This window comes from Hemiscyllium ocellatum, chromosome 5 (assembly GCF_020745735.1).
Source record: "Hemiscyllium ocellatum isolate sHemOce1 chromosome 5, sHemOce1.pat.X.cur, whole genome shotgun sequence".
Classification (NCBI taxonomy): Eukaryota; Metazoa; Chordata; class Chondrichthyes; order Orectolobiformes; family Hemiscylliidae; genus Hemiscyllium; species Hemiscyllium ocellatum.
The window spans coordinates 99,800,591-99,820,004 of NC_083405.1; the positions used below are offsets into that span (position 1 = coordinate 99,800,591).

The 19,414-nt window shown below is 42.0% G+C and overlaps 1 protein-coding gene across 1 annotated transcript in view; it reads right to left on the reverse strand.

Moving 5' to 3' along the window:
* The window catches only part of odad2 (outer dynein arm docking complex subunit 2), a 374,269-nt gene that overhangs the window by 243,418 nt on the left and 111,437 nt on the right, over positions 1–19,414 (reverse strand). Inside the window, exon 8 of the mRNA XM_060825721.1 lies at positions 13,045–13,262. Within this exon, the coding sequence (XP_060681704.1) occupies positions 13,045–13,262 (218 nt within the window). The remainder of the gene's footprint in view (positions 1–13,044; positions 13,263–19,414) is intronic.

The window sequence follows — 19,414 nt, forward strand, 5'->3', positions numbered from 1 at the left end:
TTTTTCTTTTTAACTACATTATTAACCTGTCCTGCTGCCTTCAAGGATCTGTGGACAACTACCCAAGAATCCCTCTGTTCCTCTGAGCTTCCTGGTGTCCTGCCTTTCATTGGATGCTCACTTGTCTTGAACCTTCTTCCTAAGTGCATCACCTCACACATTTATCAGGGTTAAATTCCACCTGCCACTGATCTGCCTATCTGTCATCTAACCAACCCTGTTCCTTTCTTCCTTACTGTTAACCATCAGGCCAATCTTCATATCATCCACAAATTTACTTATCACACCCCTACATTTTCTCTTACATCATGTATATGTGCTATGAACAATAAATAATGATCCCTATGGTACGTTTCTGGAAATGAATTGTGGAAATCGGTCTCTAACCAGTCACAAACAAACCTCATACAACCATCCTCTGTCTCCTACCACTAAGCCAGTTTTGGATCCATCTTGCCAAGTTATCTCAGAATCCATATGCTTTTACCTTCTTTATTAGTCTCCCATGTAGGATCTTGTCAAAAGCTTTGCAGAAAATCCATAAAAAGATGCATCAACTGCACCACTCTCATCTATATACCTTATCACCATCCTCAGAAAAAGTAGTCAAATTTGTTAGGCATGATTCCCTCCCAAAAAGCCATGCAGACGATCCCTGATAAAACTTTGCCTCTTCAAGTGGAAATTAATTCTTTCCTTCAGAATTTTCTCTAATAATTTCCCTACCACTGATGTGAGATTCACTAGTCTGTAATTCCTTGGTTTATCTCTACCACCTTTCTTGAAAAGTTGAACCACATTAGCTATCTTCTAATCCTCTGGCACCTCTCCTGCGGCTAGACAGGAATTAAAAATTTGGGTCAGAATCTCTGTAATTTTCCTTCCTCTCCTCTCAAAACAACTCATCTGGACATGACGATTTGTCCATTTTTAAACCCATCAAAATCTCCAATACCTCCTCACTTCCTATATCAACCTGCTCAAGAACCTCACAGTCTCTCTTCCTGAATGCTGTACCTTATCCTCCTCCCAAGTGAAGACAGGGGTGAAGTATTTATTTAACACCCTGCTAATATTCTGCAATTCTACACACAGGTTGTCCCGATGGTCTCTAATGGGCCTGGCACTTTCCCTGGTTATCCTCTTCCCCTTAACATACTTGTAGAATATGTTGGGCTTTTCTCTAATTTAATGTTGATTCTTTTGCATGCCTCCTCTTTGTTCTCCTTATTGTTTTCTTAAGTTCCCCCTGCATCTTCTATACTCCATTGCAGTCTTTATTGATTTACTCCCTTTGCACTTGCTAAAAGCCTAACTATCTTGTCCAGAGTATTGCTACATATTCATGTTTCTCTGGTTTGATGCTCATACTTTTCACCCTAAAGGGAACATGTTGGGCCTGTAGTCTCCCCATTCCCTTTTGAAAACCCCCACTGTTCTGCATGGATTTTCCCACAAGTAGCAGTTCCCAGCCTACAGTGTACTAAAAAAAGGTCGGATCTGGCCAATCTACTTTCCCCAATCTAAGACTATTTTTTGCAGACCATCTTTGAAATAACTCTTCAGAGATGGCATTCAATCATCAATGACTCTTTATTTAAAAATGCATAGCCTTTGAAAATAGCACTGTTTCTCACTGCGTCGGCATTTTATGTCAACCAAATATCCTTGATTGGACCAGATTAACAGCCCCCATCAGAGAACTCATATTCTATTACAATCACTAGATGAGTCAGCCTCAGTCCACGGATACAAGGTGGTCCGATTCCTTTGAGAGCCTCCTGAGATACTTTAACACTGGGTCAGGTTCCTCCAACTTGGAATCTGACACAGGAGGCATGTAATGAATGAGAGCTTGTCTCTTGTGCCTGGAGCGCCTTGGTAAACTTTCTTCTCCCTGAGGCAGAAGGGCGAGGCAGCTACTGCCATCATGTCCATCTTTGATTCAGAAGACTCAACAATGGTTTGATGGAGAGGGTGAATCAATGAGTTCCTGCATATTTCTGAAGGCTCTGAGGGGCAGAGCAAGTTTTGCTTCCCAGAGTCTGTGAGTTTGCAGCTTTCAAATGACCCACATGCTTATTCAGGACAGTTGCACCTATCCAAGTCACTGGTTCTGTTTGTACATCAATCATGACTCTTACCCATGTGGGACCATTTCATGATTCTTGCATCAAACTTTGTCTTTTATATCAAACAGTTTCTCTCACTTAGCAGAGTTTTGGGTTCGGCATTAGAGCTCCTGATGTCCTTTCCCAACCGTCCCGCACAGGTCCAGGAAGATTAGACTTAACCTGGTATGGAGTCTTCTACCCATTAGCAATTCTGCTGTTGCTAAACCTGTAGTTGTAAGTGGTGTGGTCCTATAATCAAACAGGAAAACATGACAACTTGGTGTCTAGTGAGACTATTTGCTATTTCTTCAATCCAGCCTTCAAAATTTTGATAGCTCTTACAGCCTGGTCAATAGATTATGGGTGGTGTTTAACTGCCCCAATATGTCAAATCTCATCCAACATTAAGAAGTAACTAAAGTACCTGCTGATAAACAATGGCCTGTTATCTATGACCAATACCTTGGGGGCTCCACGTGTCACAAAAGATGAGCGCAATTTTCTATCATCGCTCCAGTGTTTGATGAATGGACTGTACTTACGTCTATTCACATTGCCACGGTTTAAGAAAGGTGGTAAGACAATCCAGGGAACTACAGACCAGTAAGCCTGACATTGGTGGTGGGCAGACTGTTGGAGGGAATCCTGAGGGACAGGATGTACATTTATTTGGAAAGGCAAGGACTGATTAGCGATAGTCAACATGGCTTTGTACGTGGGAAATCATGTCTCACAAACTTGTCTGAGTTTTTTGAAGAAGTAACAGAGGATTGATGAGGGAAGAGCGTTAAATGTGATCTAAATGGACTTCAGTAAGGTGTTCGACAAGGTTTCCCATGGGAAACTGGTTCACAAGGTTAGATCTCACGGAATACAGGGAGAACCAGCCATTAGGATATAGAATTGGCTCAAAGGTAGAAGACAGATGGCGGTGGTGGAGGGTTGCTTTTCAGACTGGCCTGTGACCAGTGGAGTGCCACAAGGATCGGTGCTGGGTCCACTACTTTTCATCACTTATATAAGTGATTTGGATGTAAGCAAAAGAGGTATAGTTAGTAAGTTTGCAGATGACACCAAAATTGGAGATGTAGTGGACAGCAAAGACGGTTACCTCAGATTACTACGGGATCCTAATCAGATGGGCCAATGAGCTGAGAAGTGGCAGATGGAGTTTAATTCAGATAAATGCAGGATGCTGCATTTTGGGAAAGCAAATCTTAGCAGGACTTATACATTTAATGGTAAGGTCCTAGGGAGTATTGCTGAACAAAGAGATGTTAGAGTGCAGGTTCATTGCTCCTTGAAAGTGGAGTCGCAAGTAGATAGGATAGTGAGAAAGGCTTTTGGTATGCTTTCCTTTATTGGTAGGAGTATTGAATACAGGAGTTGGGAGGTCATGTTGTGGCTGTACAGGACATTGGTTAGGCCACTGTTGGAATATTGCATGCAATTCTGGTCTCCTTCCATTCAGAAAGATGTTGTGAGACCTGAAAGGGTTTAGAAAAGATTTACAAGGATGTTGCCAGGGTTGGGAGGATTTGAGCTGTAGGGAGAGGCTGAACAGGCTGGGGCTGTTCTCCCTGGAGCGGCGGAGGCTGAGGGGCATTGATAGGATAAATAGTCAAAGTCTTTTCCCTGGGATGGGGAGTCCAGAATTAGAGAAAATAGGTTTAGGGTGAGAGGGGAACGATATAAAAGAGACCTAAGGGGCAACGTTTTCATGCAGAGAGTGGTATGTGTATGTGTATGGAATGAGCTGCCAGAAGAAGTGGTGGAGGCTAGTACAACTACAACATTTAAGAGGCATTTGGATGGGTATATGAATAGGAAGAGTTTGGAGGGATATGGGCTGGGTGCTGGCAAGTGGGATGAGATTGGGTTGAGATATCTGGTCGGTACGGACAGGTTGGATTGAAGGGTCTGTTTCTGTGCTGTAAATCTCTATGCCTCTATCTATAATGACCAAAAAAATTAAACCCATGAAAGATTTGCATAATACTCAAATACTCAACTACACCAGCAACCATCCCAACACACACAAACGAAGCTGTATCAGAACACTATTCCAATGAGCCACCACACACTGCAGCACAGACGAACTTCGAAAAACAGAAGAGAACCACTTTTACGATGTATTCAAGAAGAATGGATACTCAAAAAACACAGTGTGCAGATTCCTCAAGAACAAACCACGACAAGCAGACAAAACACAGCCAGAAACCCTAACCACCTTACCGTATATCAAAGAAGTTTCAGAAATGACAGCCAGACTACTGAGACCCCTCGGAATCCTAGTAGCACACAAACCCACCAACACTCTCAAACAAAAACTAACAAATTTAAAAGACCCAGTACAACCCATGGACAAAACCAATGTCATCTATAAAGTTCCATGCAAGGACTGCCACAAACACTATGTAGGACAAACAGGAAGAAAGTTAGCCACCAGGATACATGAATACCAGCTAGCCACAAAAAGACACGACCCCCTCTCCCTCATAGCCCTACACACGGATGAAAAAAAACACCATTTCGACTGGGACAACACATCTACCCTGGGACAGGCTAAGCAAAGACATGCCAGAGAATTCCTAGAGGCCTGGCACTCCAACCACAACGCCATAAACAAACACATAGATCTAAATGCCATCAACCCCTCAGAAAATGAACAGGAAATGACATCACCACAAACCCCAGGAACCCCATCCAGGAGAAAGATATAAATAGAAAGCAGGAGACAACAGCTTCACTTCACTTGGAGGTCGCCAATGATGATGTTACCTAGCCAGGTAATGAAACGTCTGGATATCAAACCTACAGCTCAGCGAGCAAACCTACACCATACATATATTAGAAGCTAGAGGATAACTTGCGAAAGGTAAGACCACTTAATGACAAAGGCGGGATCCTTTGCATAAAGCCAGAGGAAGTGGGTGAGGTCCTTAATGAACACTTCACATCAGTATTCACCAAGAAGGACATGGATGATGGTAAGATTAGGGATGGGCATGTTGATATTTTACGACATGTAAATATTAAGAAGGAGGTGGTATTGGGTGTCTTGACAAACACTAGGTAGATACATCCCCAAGGCCTGATGGGATCTATCCCAGATTACTGAAGGAGGCAAGGGACAAGATTGCTGAGGCCTTGGCAGGGATCTTTCTCTTTATCCACAGGTGAGATCCCGGAACCCTGGAAAATAATAACGTTGTTCCTTTGTTTAAGAATGGTAACAGGGATAATCCAGGAAATTAGAGACTGGTAAACCTTCCATCATGGTCAGGAAATTATTGGAGAACATTAGGTAAGGGGTATATGTAGGGGTATGGGTGGGTTGTGCTTCGGCGGGTCGGTGTGGACTTGTTGGGCCGAAGGGCCTGTTTCCACACTGTAAGTAATCTAAACATACTTAGGGACAAGATTTACTTGTGTTTGGAAAAAAAGTGGACTGATTAGGGATAATCAGCATGGGCGGTACGGTGGCACAGTGGTTAGCACTGCTGCCTCACAGCTCCAGGGACCTGGGTTCAATTCCCACCTCAGGCGACTGACTGTGTGGAGTTTGCACATTCTCCCCATGTCTGCGTGGGTTTCCTCCGGGTGCTCCGGTTTCCTCCCACAGTCCAAACAGTCCAAAGATGTGCGGGTCAGGTGAATTGGCCATGCTAAATTGCCCGTAGTATTAGGTAAGGGGTATATGTAGGGGTATGGGTGGGTTGTGCTTCGGCGGGTCGGTGTGGACTTGTTGGGCCGAAGGGCCTGTTTCCACACTGTAAGTAATCTAAACATACTTAGGGACAAGATTTACTTGTGTTTGGAAAAAAAGTGGACTGATTAGGGATAATCAGCATGGCTTTGTGTGGTAGATTAGATTAGATTACTTACAGTGTGGAAACAGGCCCTTCGGCCCAACAAGTCCACACCGACCCGCCGAAGCGCAACCCACCCATACATATACCCCTTACCTAACACTACGGGCAATTTAGCATGGCCAATTCACCTGACCCGCACATCTTTGTGACTGTGGGAGGAAACCGGAGCACCCGGAGGAAACCCACGCAGACACGGGGAGAACGTGCAAACTCCACACAGTCAGTCGCCTGAGGCGGGAATTGAACCCAGGTCCCTGGCGCTGTGAGGCAGCAGTGCTAACCACTGTGCCACCGTGCCGCCCTGTCTTGTTTCATCAATTTGAGATTTTTTTTGAGGAAGTGCTGGTGAGGGTAGAGCAATGGATGTGGTCTGCAAGGACTTTTCTAAAGTATTTGTCAACATTTCTCATGGTAGGCTGGTCCAGAAGATTAAGTCACATGGGATCCACAGTGACTTGGTAAATTAGATACAAAATTGGCTTGGTCTTAGAGGGCAGAGACTAATTGTAGAGGGGTGATTTTTTTGACTGAAAGTCTATGACCAGTAGTATTCCAGAGGGATTAGTGCTGGGTCCTCTGTTGTTTGTAATATATATTAAAAATTACTTGGATGCAAATGGAGGTATTCTGATTAGTATGTTTACAGATGGCAAGAAAATTGGTGGAACTGTGGAAAGTGAGGAAGGTTGTCAAAGGAAACATCAGGTTATAGATCGGGTGGAAAGTTGGGAGGAGAAATAGCAGATGGAGTTTAATTTGAACAAGTGTGAGATGATGAATTTTGGGAGGTCAAATACAAGAGGAAAGTATGCGATAAATGGCAAGATTCTTGATATAGAAAGGAATCTTGGGATGCAAGATCACAATTCTCTGAAAATGGCAGTGTAAGTACATAAGGCATATGGCCTGTTTGCCTTCATCAGTTGGAATATTGACAAGAAATGTTGCAACTGTATAAAAATTTAGTCAGCACATATTAGGAATATGCACTGTGCTGGTCACCACACGAGAGGAAGGATGTGGAGGCTTCAGAGAGAGTGCAAAAGAGGTTTACCAGGATGTTTCCTGGATTGGAATGTATTAGGTATAAGGAGAGCTTGGACAAAGTTTGATTGTCTTCACTAGAAGAATGATAAAACCATGAAAGGCATGGGGAATTGATAGTCGGAGTCTTTTTCCCAAGGTGGAAATGTTAATGTAGGGGGCATAGGATTTAGATAAGAGTGAGAACATTTAAACGAGATTTGCAAGGCGTGTATTTTACACACAATGTGGTAATTGCCTGAAACATGCTGCCAGGAGAGGTGTTAGAAGCAGATACATTAGCAAAGTTTAGGAGGCATTTAGACAGACACATGAACAGGCAGGGAGTACATGGCTTTGGACCATGTGCAGGCAGATGGAATTCATTTAGAATGGCATCATGGTCAGCCCAGTTATGATGGACTGAAGTGCCTGTTCCTGTGCTGCATTATGCACTCTGCATTACAGAAAGTATGGTTGGCAAATTTGCCAATTAAATGAAGGTGAGAAGAAAAATACAACCAACATAGAATGTAGAAAATGGGAGCAGGAGTAGCCCATTGTGGCAGCACTGTGGCTCAGTGGTTAGCACTGCTGCCTCACAGCAGCAAAGACCAAGATTTGATTCCAGCCTCAGCCGACTGTGTGGAGTTTGCACATTCTCCCCATGTGTAGGTTTCCTCCAGATGCTCTGATTTCCTCCCACAATCCAAAGATGCACAGGTTAGGTGGATTGGCCATGTTAAACTGCCCATGATGTGCAGTCTGGGTGCATTAGCCATGGGAAAATGCAGGGATAGAGTGTGGTGGGTCTGGGTGGGATGCTTTTTGGAGGGTCAGTGTAGAATTGATGGGCTGAATGGTCTACTTCCAGACTTTAGGAATTCTATGATTTTTGCCTTTTGAGCCCATTCTGCCCTTCAATATGCTCCTGCTTGAGATCCACTCCTTCTTCTTAACTCTAGTGAACTCTTTTTTTTCCTTTTAAACTACGATTACCAGTAAGAAAAATATAAACTCCAGAGGACATGGAGGTTACAAAAAGGTATTGATAGTTTAACTGAGTTGTCAAAGCTATGGCAAATGTAGTATAGTATGGGAAAATGTGAAATTGTTCATTTTGGCAGGAAGAATTATTATCTGAATTATCATTATCTAATGTGAGAAATCTGTAGTTCTGAGATGCAGGGGGATGTAGATGTTCTTGGGCACGAATCACAAAAAATTAGTTTTCAGGGCAGCATGGTGGCTCAGTGATTAGCACTGCTGCCTCACAGCACCAGGGATCCCGGTTCAATTCCAGCCTCCACTGTGTGGAGTTTGCACATTCTCCTCGTGTCTGCATGGGTTTCCTCTGGGTGCTCCGGTTTCCTCCCACAGTCCAAAGATGTGCGGGTTAAGTGAATTGCCTATAGTATTAGATGCATTAGTCTAAGGGAAATGGGTCTGGGTCGGTTACTCTTTGGAGGGTCGATGTGGACTAGTTGGGCTGAAGGGCCTGTTTCCACACTGTAGGGAATCTAATCTCTGTTAGGTACAGAAAGTAACAAAGAAAACTGATAGAATATTAATATTTATCTGGTCATAGATAAACTGAATTCATAAGTAGGGACGCTGTGTTTCAATTTTGCAAGGCATTGATAAGACTAATCAACTTCTTTAAGGGAGGATGTAAATGCATTGGAGAAAGTTCAGATAAGGCTCACTGGGATGATCCTGGTATGGAGGAATTGTCTTATGAGCAAAGGCTACACAGGTGACTGGTCTACTCATTAGAGTTTAAAGGTGAGAGGAGATCTCATTGAAAAGTATGAGATTCTTATGGGCCTTGATAGGATAAATGCTGAGATGATGATTTCCCTCAATGGAGAGTCTAGGACCAGTAGGTGTAGTCTGAGCCATCAATTTAAGACTGAGATGTGGAAGGATTTGTGAGGATTGTGAGCCTTTGAAACTCCTTGCTATAGAGAGTCCTTTTGTATATTTAAGACTTAGATAAATAGATGCTTGATCAGTTGGGGAATCAATGGTTATAGAGGAGATACATTAAAGTGGGTGGGGAATGTTAAATCAGCCATGGCCCTTCTGAATGGTGGAGCTGGCTTGAGGGGCTTGAATGGCCTACTCTTGTTCCTATTTCTTATGGTCTTATACCTGGCTGGAGTAATACCTGGAATAGGCAGGTTGTCTTATGGGGAAGATTAGATCGGACAGGCTGTCGCACTGAAGTTTAGAAGAGTAACAGGTGACTTGATTGAAACATTTAAAATCCTAAAGTGCTTTGAAGAGGATATTTCCTGTTATGTGAGCATCTAGAACTAGGGCTATTATTTGAAAACTAGTGGTCACCCATTTTAAACAAAGATAGTTATAATATGAAAGGTTTAGAAGGGGAAAATGGATGTCAACATGTAAAGATTCAACAGGAGATAGAGTCATAGAGGTGTACAGCATGGAAACAGACCCTTTGGTCCAACCCATCCATGCCGACCAGATATCCCAAACCAATCTAGTCCCACTTGCCAGCACCCGGCCCATATCCCTCCAAACCCTTCCTATTCATATACCCATCCAAATGCCTCTTAAATGTTGCAATTGTACCAGCCTCACCACATCCTCTGGCAACTCATTCCTTACACGTACCACCGTCTGTGTGAAAACGTTGCCCCTTAGGTCTCTTATATCTTTCCCCTCTCAGCCTAAACCTATGCCCTCTAGTTCTGGACTCCCCCACCCCAGGGAAAAGACTTTGTCTATTTATTCTATCTATGCCCCTCATGATTTTATAAACCTCTATAAAGGTCACTCCTCAGCCTCTACACTCCATGGAAAACAGCCCTAGCCTATTCAACCTCTCCCTAGAGCTCAAATCCTCCAACCCTGGCAACATCCTTGTCAATCTTTTCTGAACCCTTTCAAGTTTCACAACATCCTTCCGATATGAAGGAGACCAGAATTATACGCAATATTCCAAAAGTGGCTGAACCAATGTCCTGTACAGCCGCAAGATGACCTCCCAATTCCTATACTCAATGTTCTGACCAATAAAGAAAAGCATACCATACACCTTCTTCACTATCTTATCTACCTGTGACTTTACTTTCATGAACCTGCACTCCAAGGTCTCTTGGTTCAGCAACATTCCTGAGGACCTTACCATTAAATGTATAAGTCCTGCTAAGATTTGCTTTCCCAAAATGCAGCACCTCACATTTATCTAAATTAAACTCCATCTGCCACTTCTCAGCCCATTGGCCCTTCTGATCAGGATCCCATTGTAATCTGAGGTAATCTTCTTCGCTGTTCACTACACCTCCAATTTTGGTGTCATCTGCAAACTTACTAACTGTACCTCCGATGTTCACATCCAAATCATTTATGTAGATGATGAAAAGTAGTGGACCAGTGCCGATCCTGTAGTCACAGGCCTCCAATCTGAAAAACAACCCTCCACCACCACCGTCTGTGTTCTACCTTCAAGCCAGTTCCATATCCAAATGGCTAGTTCTCCTTGTGTTCCATGTGATCTAACCTTACTAAGCAGTCTCCCAGGGGGAACCTTATCGAACTGAAGACAATATAGATCACATCCACCATTCTGTCGGCTGCTATCACAATTCAAAACATACTGTACAAAGAAACTATCCTGAAAATATTCAATTTGCTCCTAGGCTAGGCTCCCTTGTCCGCCTGGCTTTTCCAGTTGATCTATAGATTAAAGTCTCCCATGTTTATCTTTTTGACAACCACTCATTAGTTCTTCCTTTATACACCACTTTACTGTCTGGTTACTGTTAGAGTCTGTTCAACACTCCCACAAGGGATGTATTGTCTTTATCACTTCTCATTTCTGTCCAAACTATTTCCACATCTTATTTTCCAGAACTTAGCTCAACCATCTATAATGCTAATACTATCATTAACTAACATTATCATCCCTCCACCTACTTCTACTTTCCTGTCATTCGTAAACATATGGGACTCTACAATATTCAAGTCTTAATCCATGTCATCCTGCAATGATGTCTCTGCAATGGTTATCAGATCATAATTACTACTTCCTATTTTTGCTGTCAGTTCATCCATTTCTTTGGTTGCTACATGCATCAAATACAGAATCTTTAGTTATTATCCTTTTCCTCTCTCTGTAAGTTCTAGTCTTATTTGTTTACATTTACATTGTTTACATACTCTCTACTCCTTCCTGTTCCAGTCTATTTATAATTTTGGTAATAATACTTTTGCCTTTGGCCCTAACTCTACTGTTTGATTGACCACACACTCCCAAAATTGATATCGTGCCCCCTCTATTCCATCTAAAATCCTTTCTACTTCCCTAGTTATGCAGTTGCTAAGAATACCAGACCTAGTACAGATCAAGTAGAAATTATTCCATCTGTACAGATACTAGCTTCCCAAGTGTAGGTGGCAATATCCCACAAATGGAAATCCATCTTTCCCATACTAGATTTTGAACCATGCATTCACGTCTCTACTCTGATTTGTCTCATGTCAATTGCACGTGGCTCAGATTATAATGCAAAGATTTTGACCTATGAGTTTCTGTTTCTTAATTTGGTATCTACCTCTGCATACTGGCAATGTGAAACCTCCTTCATTATCTGCTATGTTGTTGGTAGCTACATGGGCCACAACGATTGGATCCTTGCTCTCCCACTGCAAGTTCCTCTCCAATCCCAAGAAGATGTCCAAAATGTTGGTACCAGACAGACAACACAACCATTTGGACTGTCACTCTGCTGCAGAGAACTATGTCAATCCCCTTCACTATATCATCCCCTACTGCCACTAAATTTCTGCTTACTTGCACATCTTGAGTGGCTTCCTAATTCATTCATCTTGCAGCCCTCACTCTCATCCAGAGATGCTAAAAAATCCTCAAACTTGTTGGACAACTGCAAAGACTAAAGAAGAGTCATACTGGACTCAAATAATTAACTCTGTTTCACTCTCCACAGATGCTGCCAGAGCTTCTGAGCTTTTCCAACAACTTTTGTTTTTGTTCTGGCATTCTCTGTCTCATATTTCCAGCGTCCACAGTATTTTGCCTAAATGCAAAGACTGAGGCTCGTGCATGCTTGCCCTCTATCTCCCTTTATCTGTATCACTTACACTCACAATCTTCTGTCCCTAAATACTGACCAAATCAGACAATCCAATCATAAGAGGTGTGGTTTCTTCCTGGTACAAAGAATCCAGGTAATATTCTCCCTCCCTTTATGTCACAAGATCTAGTTCAGCCTCAGCCTCATAAATTCTAATCCAAAGCTGCTCAAAATCTTTGTTGACATTTTTGCTCTAGACCATACTGATATCCATGAACTCCCACACCTATGGCTGTGACACATCACCTGTTTAGTGGTCTTCAATATGTTCTAACAAACTACTTATTGTATTTAATTTAATACTTAGGTTTTTTAAAAATCTTATATTACTATACCACTAGCTGCTATAATATTTTGAAGTTTAGGGAAACAGAAGTTTAGCAATTAACCAGCATCTTCTCCTATAGCAGAGGAGGAAATCAATTCCTGGAGACTGAAAAAGGTTCAGGTAAAAGCAATCAAACACCTCTTTCCCTTCCTCTCCTTCACACCCTGAAGCACTTAAATCCAGCATCCAATCAGCACTATTTTGAGTGGTTTTATCTGTTCTAATGCAAAATGCCTGCCTGAGTTATAAAATGAACTCTCAGCTGGTTGTAAATAAGTTGTTCTTTCACTGGAATCCTTGAAAGAACCCTGCTTAAGGTTAGTAGATACCACCTCTAAAGTATATTTCAGTTCAATGTACAAGGTAAATTAGATTTGTACAAAATAAAATTTAGACTTTTTAATCCCAACAACTGCACATATTCAGTCCTAGCACCAGTTGGTAACTTTGGTTGCTTGGTTTACAGTTCCCTGTGTGGATCATAGTGCATTATACAACTTAATTTTTTTGTCACTTTTATGCTAAGATACGTATCACTTCAGATTACAATTCATAATATTTCAACATCAGTCACTTACGATAATCGATGGGATGACTCTAGAGCCTTATGTACAAAAGAAGTTTCTTCTTTTTTTATATCCCTTGTCTTAGGTTTTGGTGGTGGTTTCTTTCTTTCAAACTTATTCTTGTCCTGATATTCACTAAACTTTTCAGTCTGGTCAAGTTCCTCATTAGTAGGTACTTCTGCTTTCTGGGTCTTTCGAGTAGGTGTGGATTTCTTTTGCAGTACAAAATTCTAAAAAGAATTCGAAAAATTATGAGGTTGAAAGGAAATTCCTGGTAATACAACAGCAATTTACATTAATATAATGACAATTCTAACATTAAGCAAATATTTAAATGCACCATTTATAAAGTGCGCTGGAGTAATACATGAAGGCTACTGAGATATCATACTCCAAATCTGCAATCTCTACCACTTCAAAACAAGGGCAGCAAATGCAAATGACATCACCACCTGCGAGTGTCCCTGCAAGCCATGTACGATCATAACTCGGATTTATGGAATCATTGCTACATTGTATCTGGTTGAAACTCCTGGGACTACCTTCTCAACAGCACCATGGCTGGCCTTTAATCCAAAGGACTGCAGTGGTTCAAGAAGGCAGCTTACTGTTACCTTCTCCACACAATTAGGAAAGGGCAATAAATGCTGGCCTAGCTGGTGATAACTGCACCCCATGAACAAAACACCTGAAGTTCTTTGTAGAATCAAATAAGTCTTACATTGGACACATTTTACATATGCATTTCATTGTTTGGCTTGAACTTAAGTATTGAGCTAAATCTCACAATTTCTGACTAATTGTCAGTTTTATTGAATTTCTTGGAGGGTTTCTTGCTGTGAGACCCAGTGATGTCACTCACCAAATCTCACCAAACTGCCTCATAACTACCTACCTCATTAACAACTTACCCCACCAATAAATCACTTATTTTCCAATTCCAGTGCCAACCTATGATATGCCATTCCAGAAGAACTTGATATTCATAAGACATGCTCTGAAAGACCAGCATCCCTAATGTGTTCACCATATTTAAAAGCTCACTGTTCATCCTGTTGAGAACTAGCATTCTACAATAGGCCGGACAGTGCCCAGATGAGTGGAGGGATGCCCGACATCAGGCTCCTGATTAACTACAAGGAGAGAATTCTGTCTCTTACAAGAGAAGACCTGTCTGCCAAAACATCCATGTCCCAACAAATAAGTACCATTCTTCACTCCAGTGCAACTCTAAAATTAAACCTACTGTCCATGTCAGACATTGCACACCACTTCTAACCATTGCCGGAATGTCTTTTCTCCCTTGTATCTTGCACGTACCAGTGGGATGTCCACAGTACTAGCAGAGAAATAGTTTGTTTTACCTTCCTTGATCTCCTAGGAAGGTAATTCTGAGGCCTCAAAGAAAGAAACAGCAGAGTTGCATCCTTCCACCACCCCACAAGTTTAGATACTGATACCTTGTTGGGAAACTTACATTTAGAAAGTTTGAGAAGACAAGCTAGTGAGACATTTCTGTGACAGTTCCCCAGCAGGCTGAAGAAGAAATGCACAAGGCTATTGGAACTCAGGAGGACTGCTGGCATCAGCTCAACTCCAGGCAGGAGAAGATCCTGTGATGCTGACAATCAGTGATTTTGTCCACATGCAAAAGTAGGAACATAGTGTCAGATAGGTATATGGGATGCAATTGCCTTCATAGCATAGACAGTTTTGATGTGCAGCCATGCCATGGGGACCCAGATGCCTCAATGCCATTATTTGGCTGTCTTCATAGACAGGCTGCCATAGAAAGCTAGGCATAGCAATCACAGGTCTGCTAGAGAGGCATATTAGTTTGCGCACCAGTGCTCCAGCCACTGGTCCTCATGACTAAAGGCATTGGAACAGGGGGACGGTCAAGGTTCTCCTTCCTCACAAGGAGACAGCGTGATGCCAGAAGGCATCCACCCAGAGAATAAACAACAGTCATGCCCCTCAAGACACTCCAGATGTTGCTGGGAACTCCACCTCCATATTGCCTACCGCCCTCCCAGTCTTGAAAGTTCAAGCCAAGAAGGGTCCACCTTTCACTGGTTACACACTCACCATGACTAGGCCATCTAGACACAAATGCCCCTGGAGTTGCCTGACCAAACCGTTGAGGGCAATGGGCTCTACTACCATGCAGGCTACCTCCAACTCAGTTGCAGAACCTGGGACAACACTGAGAACTAGTGGGAGGAAATAAAAGGAAAAACCTTTTGAAGGCACTTTGGTCTTATGGGTAACAGTACACTTTACATAAAGTATCAAATTTACATAAATCTTCTGGGTTTTGTAATATATTTGCATGTTTGAGTCAAAATGTAACCATAACTGTACCTATGCCAACATGTTAATTAACTGCACGACCATACAGAACGTATCATGAATCTATGACAGTGCTCAGAACCCACTATCACATTTGGAAACACAATGAATAAATTGTATCAAATAGGACAATGGGTTCTGCTGGCACTATTAGCCCTCATAGTCAAACATTGTTATACTTTTCCTAGCCTCATTGTGCAGAAGTGGTGATGTGAATGATGTGGTCAGCAATGTGTGGGACAGGGGACACAATGCACAGGGAATCAGTGCATTAGGATTGCCACAGGTCTGTTTCCTGTGTAGTGCATGGGTCTGCCTCTTGTATTTTTGTCCTCTAAAGTGCCTTACATTGTTGGGTTTTGCAGTCCTTTCCATCACAGGGCAAGACGTCTGTACCACTCACTCCAGGTACGTTGCAGCTATACAAATGTTCTTTCCCATTGCAAAAGATTTCATTTTCAATATGATGGAAGGTGACAGGAAACACTTTTTGGTCAGTAGTTTCTAGCTTCTACCTCTTCACGTCACGAACAATCAAATCTCTTACTTGATAGCCCTTCCCATGAATCCCAATAGACCTTTAACCTCTTTAGGTTCCTACCAAATGATCAACATGAACCTGCAACTACCCACCTTACCCAAGCAAGCCCTGACATATGAGCTAACCATGCCCGACAAACTGACCAGGGTTTACGTCAATGAATGAACTAACCAGACACTCCAGACAAAAATTATGCCTGTACATTTAGCTAAGCTCCCCTTCCACCCTGGAATGGCTACCATGGAGCCACAGAACTGTCCATGACCAATTCCCTATATTGCAAGAAGAACAGAACTTCTGGCCAAGAAGCCCCTAGAAGACATCTGACCTTATAGCCAGTCCCATAAATTAGTACTTAAGTTTGTCACTATGTTAGGATCCCTGAGTGACAGGTGTATCCATGAACTTCTACAAGGGCTACTAGGATTTTGATAGATAGCTGTTTGCTTGTTGCACCTGCAGTCTATTTATCATGTAAACTGCTAATATATTGTATAGGTGTGAGATAGATATAGCACATTGCTGTACACCAAAATGTATGCTGCCATGACTGAGAATTGCTGACAAGCAATGCAAGTTTGTGTGACTGCTCTAATAGCCATTGCAAGGCAAAGCAAGGCAAGGCACAGTTGCCTCAAGCATGAAGGTAGGCACCAACTGAATGAGCACTAAGAAAACAAGTAGGCAGCCCTGAAATGTAGCCTGGTCCAATCATGAGGTGGGTGCGTGTCCCTGTGTGCAAAGTGTCATTGCATCAGCATTTCATTGTTAATTGCTGGTGTGCCTTGCAATGCAAGACTGTGCTTCCCAAGTATCCAAAAGCAAATTAAAATGTAGAACTTAATGGCTTGGCAAATGTCTGTGGATGAAAGGTGAGACAATTAATGCCCATGGATTGTGCCCTAGATGCTGCTGTATAGTGAGCAACATAGAGCCCCTTCACAGCCAGTAACTAGTCATCAGGTATTCAACCTGATTTACATGTTCAGATTTACATGTTCTCAACATTGAATTCATTCATCACAGATAATACAATGGGAAGCTTCATATTATCTAGACAAGATGTGCATTTCATATGGTAGTTGTTATGCAATAATTTCTCTTTGTCGGAAACTCACCACTCCCTGGTGAGAATCCTATCTAGATGCCTGGAATTTAGTTAAAAGATGTAGCAATCTGGTCCTGATGCTGAGATATGTCTCATTTTACTTCTGGCCTGATTCTGCCATTTTTCTTGACATAGGGTTCTGAATGGCATGGGTTAAGTGATTCTGCCCATTGGCACCATGAAGACCATTTTTCTTTTGGACTATTGACTTAAAAATGGGTAAAGGTATTGCTTTTTAATGAAGAGACTGTTGTACTTTTTAAAAATAAGTTATCAGCATTCATTTTGTATTGCATCTACAAGTTATCTTACTTCAGGCAGTGGAGGAGGGGGATAAACTCCTCACTTCCATAGGTGTGTGTTCGGGACAGTTTTGCCGAGTGACAGATTTCTGATTGGTTTTCAATCATGACAGTATATGTTCAGGAATAATCAGCATAGTAAAAACTTCACTGATTCCTGGCACATGGCTACAGCTTTCTGTTTTAACAATTTAGCAGAAACATCCAGCATGTGAAGGAGAAAGCATCTCTCTCTCTCCCACTTCTGTGAAATAGTAACAGAAAATCCTCAGCAGATAGCAAATCCCTTCCACACCACAAATTCTCTTTTTGGGAGGAAAAAGAGAGAGAGAAAACACTGTCAGGGACACTGAGAGGAAAAATCTTCAACTGGCAAATAAAAGATTGATATTATTTGTACCTTGTCTCATCTTTATATCTGCAGGAATTTGTTTTAAAAGGAGAGAGGTTAAATTATAGAGCTTGATAATTTAGCAATTGAGGTATCTTTTTCTGCCATTAGTTAAAAATAATGTTATCAATAAATAAACTTTCTTATAGAGATTTAGGTTTTCTTTTAACCTAGGTTCAGCAGTCAGATAAATGGCAAAAGTTGGATAGTTTGCTTAAATATTTTCACATTTGTGAATTACCCCAGGAATAACAGGTCTTGATTTCCAGTGCACTACCCAGTAAAATCATTGAATCATTCAATCAATACAGAAGAAGCCCTTTGGCACATCAAGTCTGTAGTGCCAAAAAATATACTGCTATCTAACTAGTCTCACTTTTTCACACTTGGCCCATAATTGAATGTTATAATGTTATAATACTTCAAGTGCTCCTCCAAGTCCTTTTTTAAAGGTCATGAAGTTTCTCATCTCAACTACACTCTCAGACACTGCATTCCAGACCCTCGTCACCATTGGGGTGAAAGAAATTTTCCAGTAATTTCTTCTAAAGCACCTGCCATTCACTTTAAAATTATGTTCCCTCTTTATTTACCCTTTCACTAAGGGGAACAGCTGCTTTCTAGTCCATGCCCCTCAATCTTATAAACTTCCTTCAGGTCCCCCCTTAACCTTCTCTGTTCCAAAGATAATGATCCAAGCTTATCCAGCCGAGCTTCATAGCTGAAATACTCCATCCCAGACAACATCTTGGTGAATCACATTTGCACTCCCTCCAGTGCAATCACATTCTTCCTATAGTGTGGTGACCAGAACTGCACATAGTACTCCAGCTGTGGTCTAATCAAAATTCTGGACAGCTCCAACAAGACTATTCATATAATCTATATCACGACCGATAAAGACAAGCTTCCTTCTTGACCAACCTCTTAACCTGTCCAACCATCTTCAGGGATCAATGAGCAAGTACTCCAAGATCCCTCTGTTCCTCTGAGTTCCCTAGTGTCCTGCCATTCATTGAGTAGTCTCATGTCTTGTTCCTTCTTCCAAAGTGCAGCATCTCACATTTATCAGGGTTAAATTTCATATGCCACTAATCTGACCATTTGACCAATCCATTTATATCCTCCTACAACCTAACAACTTCCTCCTCACTGTTAACCACCCAACCAATCTTTGTATCATCTGGAAACTTATTTATCATTACCACCACCAAGCACTGCCACAAATTCTCTCCTGCACCATTTATGAATATTGCTTTGGAAGCAGCAACAGGAATAAACAGTACTGGGCTAATGGTAAAATTCTTGCCAGTGTAGATGAGCAGAGAGATTTCAGTGTCCATGTGCACAGATCCCTGAAAGCTGCCACTCAGGTTGATAGGGTTGTTAAGAAGGCATATGGGTCTGGGTTAGAGTGGTGCTGGAAAAGCACAGCAGGTCAGGTAGCATCCAAGGAACAGGAAAATTGATGTTTCGGGCAAAAAACCTTCATTCTTGATGAAGGGCTTTTGCCTGAAATGTCGATTTTCCTGCTCTTCGGACGCTGCCTGACGTGCTGTGCTTTTCCAGCACCACTCTAATCCAGACTCTAATATCCAGCATCTGCAGTCCTCACTTTCACCAAGAATGCATGTGGTGTGTTAGCTTTTATTGGTAGAGTGATCGAGTTTCAGAGCCATGAGGTCCTG